This window comes from Terrapene carolina, unplaced genomic scaffold (assembly GCF_002925995.2).
Source record: "Terrapene carolina triunguis isolate 2854851 unplaced genomic scaffold, T_m_triunguis-2.0 Scaffold198, whole genome shotgun sequence".
Lineage (NCBI taxonomy): Eukaryota > Metazoa > Chordata > Testudines > Emydidae > Terrapene > Terrapene triunguis.
The window spans coordinates 2,724,435-2,730,713 of record NW_020664549.1 but is presented as its reverse complement, the minus strand read 5'-3'; the positions used below and the strand labels follow the sequence as shown (position 1 = coordinate 2,730,713).

Genomic DNA, 6,279 nt, shown 5'->3' with positions numbered 1-6,279 from the left:
GAATCAGGCCCTGGGTGAGGACAGAGAGAAAGAGGCCCTGTGGTCTGAGCAGATCAGACTCTTGGGCAAGGATGTTCCTACACTTGAGCCTTTACAGAAACTACCCATGCAGTACCATCTATACCGATTTCATACGGACTTCAGCCTTGCGGTCACATATGCCTCTGGGGCCAGCATTTTCAGAAGTGCCCTCTGATTTGCAGATCCTCCATTTTTTAAGTGCCCAAACTCATAAGAACAGCCATACTAGGTCAGACTAATGTTCCATCTAGCCCAGAATCCTGTCTACCGACATTGGCCAATGCCAGTGGCTTCAGAGGGAACGAACAGAACAGGGAATCATCAAGTGATCCATCCCCTGTCGCCCATTCCCAGCTTCTGGCAAACCGAGGCTAGCGACACCTATGACGATTTGGGGCTGGTTTTCGCAGATGCTGCGCATCCCACAAATCGAACTGAAGTCAATGGGAACTGAGAGTGCTTGGCCCCCTCTGAAAACCAGGCCTGAGGTATTTCAGATTGACTCCCTCCCCCCAAACAGAAACTCTCCCAATCCCTCTGGAAAGTTGTGGCCGTGCTGCATATCCTCCCACCCCCTCCATCCCATGCCTTTCTCCTGCACCCTTAGGACAGAAAGCAGAGAATGCTTGAGAATCCATTGTAAAGCTACGTCACTTGCTGCAATTGATTCACACCCCCCCCACCCTTACCCCCAGCTCCAGCTGCTCCTTGACTTCACAATATTTTCACCTTGGCTTCCCCGGTGTCCGCTTGCCTCTTGCCGTATCTCAAGCCGAACGAGTTCCAGTTGTAGGCGGAGAGATCCTTCTCCCGCTCCACGAGCAGCGAGCCCTGGGGGACAGAGATGGCTCTGCTCCTGGCTGGATGGATCCCTTGCCCCAGCTGGACTTGGCTGTCCTCCTGCGGCTTGCACAGCAGGGGCAGCATGGATCTCGGTTCTGCCTTCCCAGGGCTGGGCTTGCTTTCTGAGCAAGGAATGGCTTGATCCCAGTGGGCCGGGCTGGCCAGGTATTTGAAATGGTCACCTACAGAGAAAGACGCAGAAGGAGTTGAGGAGGGAAAGTGATCAGTGTCAGACTCACCAGTGGCAAGTGGCAGGCAGTGTCTTTGGGGCAGAGTCTGTCTTTTTGTTCTGTGTTTGCACTGCACCCAGCACATGAGGTCCTGGTGCGTGGCTGAAGCTCCTATGCACCACCGCAATCCAAACAAATAAATAGTAAAGAATTCACAGGCTGCCTGTTATCGTCCAGGGCCTGCCATAATCTTACCCCCACATTTCCCCCAACTCCTTCTCTTTGCCCCCTCTCCCTCCTGCTCCCCACATTCACCCGTCAAGCTCTGGAAATTTAGCAATGCACGAGTTAGCGGTGGAGCGCCCAGGGCCCAGAACAGGGAGAGGGTTCACAGAGCCTTCATAAGATGCCCCAAGGGTTTTCAGAAGAGCTCAGCTCCCATTTATTATGACTCAATGGTGTTGATTACAGAAATGCCAAAGGCCCAGCCACGATCAGGGCCCCATTGTGCTAGGTGCTGTACAGACCCACAGTCTCTGTCCCCAAGAGCTCACGGGCACTTGAATACGGACCCTGCTCTGAATCCAATGTGCTGAGCGCTTCGGAAAAGTCGGGCCCCGACTGTGGGAGCCCTGAGCATTTGAAAATCTCGCCCTGAGCTCTTCTGAAAATGTAGCCCTCGGGGGGTTGTTTTTCAGGGGGGAGCTGAGCACCTGCAGCTCCCCTTGACTGTCACGAGAGTTGTGGGTGCTCAACATCTCTGAAAATCAGATTCATTTCGACTGAGGGCAGCCTGTGCAGCTACTCCCGACCAAATAAAAACATCTGTAATTTTTAAAAGCGTGGAAGCTGTTTGGGGCAGGGACTCTCTCTCTATTCTGTGTTTGTACAGCACCTGGCACAATGGGCTCCTGGCCTCAAGGCATCAGTTAACAACCAGCAGTGCTTAATTTGTAATGAAAGAGGTGCCTGGGCTCAAGCAATATTTTTACTTTCATAACTGATGCGCCAAGCCTAGAGGTGCTGGGGCTATGCACCAAGCTCACACAACCTCTTTGGGAGACGTGACCCTTTCGATTCCAAGCGAGTGGCTTTCAATGCAGGATCTCCACGGGCAATTGCGCTACCTGTGTGTCGAGGGCTCCAGAGGGGGAAAGATCTTTCTGCGGGTTCCCCAAACGGAGCATTGGAGAAGAAGAGAAGCAGGAGCATGGAGCTGAAAGGATTCATCCCGGGCTGGCCCAGACCTGAAATATCAGACAACGGGGGAGAGAACACAGAGGAAGGAAGAAGAAAGTAACAACAATCGGTCAGATGGTTTCCAGTCTCCAGGAATGTTCTGCTCTTTAAAGGGAGAGTCTCTGAGATATCGTCTGCTCTCGGTGACACAGATACAAACCCGGGGTGGCTCTATGCTCTGCAGTGGAGTCACTGCATATTGACTCTGCTGGAAGTAGCAAGCTCAGCTGACTAAATTTAAAATGGCTCCCTCACACCTTTTGCAGGGAATTGTGGGTAGACTATAGAGTTCAGACACCCGTCATTCCCCCCATCTGTCTCCCACCAAAATTAATGGGGCTGCTCACCGGCACAAAGCGAAGCACACGATGCACAGGACCTGCGCGTGGGATTGGTCCTTACAGAGGGGTTTTAATGGGATACAAAGCAAAACAGGGACGAAAGTGGCAGGACAGCCAGCCCCCTCCCTTTCATCCACCTGCCAGCAGCTACAGGAGCGGAGATAGAGGCTACAGGGGGTGGCTAACAGCGCACGGAGCCTTTGAGCAAGGGGATCAATATGGGCAGATGAAAGCGGAGCTCAGCAAGCAGGCCCAGCCAAAGACACAACAAAAACCACCCCTGTCCCTGCAGGTGGGGTCAGTATTGCAGCAGATTAATGCCAAGGGCAGCTACAAAGGGCTCCCTGCTGAAACGAGAGGTGGTGAGGAGAGAGGAGGAAAAGGAGATGGTGAAGTCTCAGGCCCATTTTTAGAAGTCCCTTGGGACATACCAGACACGCTGTCTTTCACTCAGGCCTAGGCTCGAGGGGGCCGAAACTCCTTTTGGAAATGGGACTTACATGCTTTTGAGAACTTTACCCAGGACGCCTTTCACGTCTAGGTCATGAATTCGAATCCTGCCTGTGTCTCTTGAGCTGAGGTACTTGTCTGGCCCCCATAATGGTAGGATCTGAACGCCTCGCAGCCTTTGATGTAATTAACCTCACAACGCCCCTGTGAGGTAGGGCAGTGCTGTTATTTCCATGTTACTGAGGGAGAACTGAGGCACAGAGAGACCAAGGGCGCCCAGGGAGCGGCAGAGCTGGGAATGGCACCTGGATGCCCCACGTTCCAAGGCAGCCCCCTAACCACAGGAACGTCCTCCTTTCCGTCTGTGGCTGTTGGGGCTCTTCGGTCGTCCGTACGAGCTGACAGCCCTATCTCAGCCCCATTCCTTCAATTAACTGCATAGAAACTTCATCACTGTCCGCTCCAATTAGCTCGCACTGCCAACAAGGTAGCAACGCAGCCGACGGGCGCGAACGGAACACGGGCCTGAATCCTCTCACTAAGAAGCTGCGCCTGCTGCTCAGAATTGAGGCTCGTTCCTGGGGGGCGGGGGAAGCTTGCGTTCCTGTGCCTGTTTTGTAGCTGACGAACTTCTGGGCCTGACCCTCAGAAGCCCTGAGCACCCAGAGCCCTACGTGAAGCCAGCGGGAGCTGTTGGTGAATTGGCACCTCTGAAAAATCAGGCCCATTCTGTCTGTTTCTTATGCTCCCTTATCTGTCTGTCTGTCTCCAACTGTCATCTCATCTTAGATTGTGAGCTCCCTGGAGCAGGGATTATCTTTATGTTCTGTGTTTATCCACCACCTAGCACAATGAGTCCTGGGCCAGGATGGGGGTTTCTAGGCGCTACTGCAACACAAATCATAAATAAAGAGAATCATCTCCAGGGCTGCCAATCCCGCACTCTTTGTTGGCAATAAGGACCCTTAACTAAACTGCACAAAGAATTCTCGTCTGTCCTTGGACCCTTCACTGTGCTCCGTTAATGGAGTTAATGTGCTCATCTTAAGGAGTCCCCAGGTTAACTGCAGTAGGCTAACACTGCAATTTCTCCTAGCAGATTGGGACACTTTGGTCTGTCACCTGCTATGGGTCACAGCACCCGGATGATATTTTATATCCGTATCTCTCTAAACAGAACAGCCTATCTGGAACGAACAGGGCTGTTCACCCTTTTCATTTGTTCCCTTGCATCTTACAAGAAGTCAAACCGGCTTTTAATCAATTCCAGGAAACCGTCCCTATCTTCTAAAGAAAAAGGATACTGCATTAGCTCAAAGTCCACACGTAGGGCAGATCCGAACACGGCCATTTATTACTAAAAAATAAAAGCCTTGAAACACAGGGTAATTAGGACAGTTTCTTCCTATGCAGGGACATTCTAAAATTAAATTGAATGATTTTATTCCATTCCAGGTCTTTGGAGTTCTTGAGAAAACATAAGAAACACAGGCGTATATGATCATTTTTCCACTCAGCAACACACACACACACTCTCTCTCTCTCTCTCTCTCTAAATGTGGATAAAATTTGTTGGACTAACAGTCCCTGCAAAATTCCTTTTCTAGCTACTTTAAATAGTTGAGGAGTAAGAGCAAGTGGTCATGCAGATAAGGGAGACATTAAAGGGTGAAATCTTGGCCTCCCGGAAGTCAATGGGAGTTTTGCCATTGACTTTGATGGAGCCAGGATTTCACACACAGCGTGTAGTTTTAGACCCAAATTGCTCCGCATGGCATGGTCAAAAAGCCATTTCATGATTATGGGGCAAAACGTTCTCTTGTGACAAGCCAGCGCAGCACAGGGCTGGGAGCCAGGAGCCCAAAATTCCGCCCCCAGCTCATTTTAGCTTGGTCTATATTAGGGACATTTTGAACAAAAAATCCCATTTTTTGCTAACACCAATTCATATCCATTGGTGGTAGCAACATAGGGAGCCCTACTGGAGATGTGCCCCCTGCTGCTGCCAGTGTTTTAAGTTCCATTTTGACTAGCCCTATTTTGAACCGGGTTAGACCACGCGGTGTTTAAAATGCTGGCGGGAGCCTGGGCGAGGTACATGCTCAGCGTTGCTTCCACCGGTGCAACAGAACTGGTGTTAGCCGCAGTCTTGGGTGAGCTTGAGGAGAGTTGCGTCCCTTCTCCGTGCCTCAGTTTCCCCATCTGTAAAACGGTGCGGAAAACCATTTCACTGCCTGGGAAAACCCTAGTGATCAAACAGTGTCTAACTCCTCGAGAGCTTGGGGTCCTTTTACTACCAAAGCACAAAGCATGATCATATTCTATTTGATGCTGATGATGATTAGTTTGACCATTTAAAATCTCTTTCCTTGACCAAAATTAAACATACCCCTCCCCGCAAAACAGGACATTTGGGTTTCAATTTAAAAAGTTTCCATGAAAAGCAAACCCACGTTTTCAGCAGGGGAGAAATGAAAAACGAACCACAGCTTAGATCTTACGTAATCTTGTCCTCCACTTACCTCTGCTGCTCGTGGGCCTTCGTGTGCAGAGTGAGGGAGGCAACTGATGAGACCCTTCTCCCCACTCCGGTCCCTTACAAATAGGTGAGCAGCTGCCCTGGCTGGCTGGATCTCTCTCATCTTCAGTATAAACCTCTCCCCCTTATTATAGGAGCTGGTTGTGATGTCAGCAAGGCTTGGACCCACCTCTACTTTCCCCCGCCCCCCAGCCATTTCACTTCAGAAAATTGCCACTTATCTTTTTCTCGATTGCTTGTTCCTGTGACGTGCAACTTTACTATACACCACTTTAAACAAGAGAATGCAACTTGCCCCTCTCTGGGCAGGATCATCAGCTGGTATAAATGGGCCTAATTCTATTGACTTCAACAAGGCTACATTGATTTATACCAGCTGGGAACTGCCCCCTTCCCCTTCTTAAATTCTTTTCCTTTTCACTCAGGGTACATCTATACTACAGAGGCTATACCAATGTAGCTATGCTGGCATCAGGGCCGGCTCCAGGCACCAGCCTGGCAAGCAGGTGCTTGGGGCGGCCACTCTGGAGAGGGGCGGCACGTCCAGCTATTCGGCGGACGGTCCCTCACTCCCGCTCGGAGCGAAGGACCTTCCACCGAATTGTCGCCGCAGATCGCAATCACGGCTTTTTTTTTTTCCTTTTTGACTGCTTGGGGCGGCCAAAACCCTGGAGCC

General features: G+C 50.8%; 1 protein-coding gene across 1 annotated transcript; it reads right to left on the bottom strand.

Annotated features, from left to right (window-relative positions):
- Positions 1–735: 735 nt before the first annotated feature.
- LOC113407096 (metastasis-suppressor KiSS-1-like) lies at positions 736–2,270 on the bottom strand. The gene is made up of 2 exons (XM_026655135.1): positions 2,162–2,270; positions 736–1,046 (listed from the first exon to the last, which is right to left on the bottom strand). The coding sequence occupies exons 1-2, from the start codon at positions 2,262–2,264 to the stop codon at positions 736–738; spliced, it is 414 nt and encodes a 137-aa protein (XP_026510920.1). The 5' UTR covers positions 2,265–2,270.
- Between the last annotated feature and the right edge of the window lie 4,009 nt (positions 2,271–6,279).

What these genes read in the sequence shown, in the direction of transcription:
- LOC113407096 (XM_026655135.1), bottom strand. Translation starts at nt 2,264, where the DNA reads ATGAATCCTTTCAGCTCCATGCTCCTGCTTCTCTTCTTCTCCAATGCT. An exon ending in CTGGAGCCCTCGACACACAG is followed by an intron (nt 1,047 to 2,161) that starts GTAGCGCAATTG and finishes CTTTCTCTGTAG; the next exon opens with GTGACCATTTCAAATACCTG.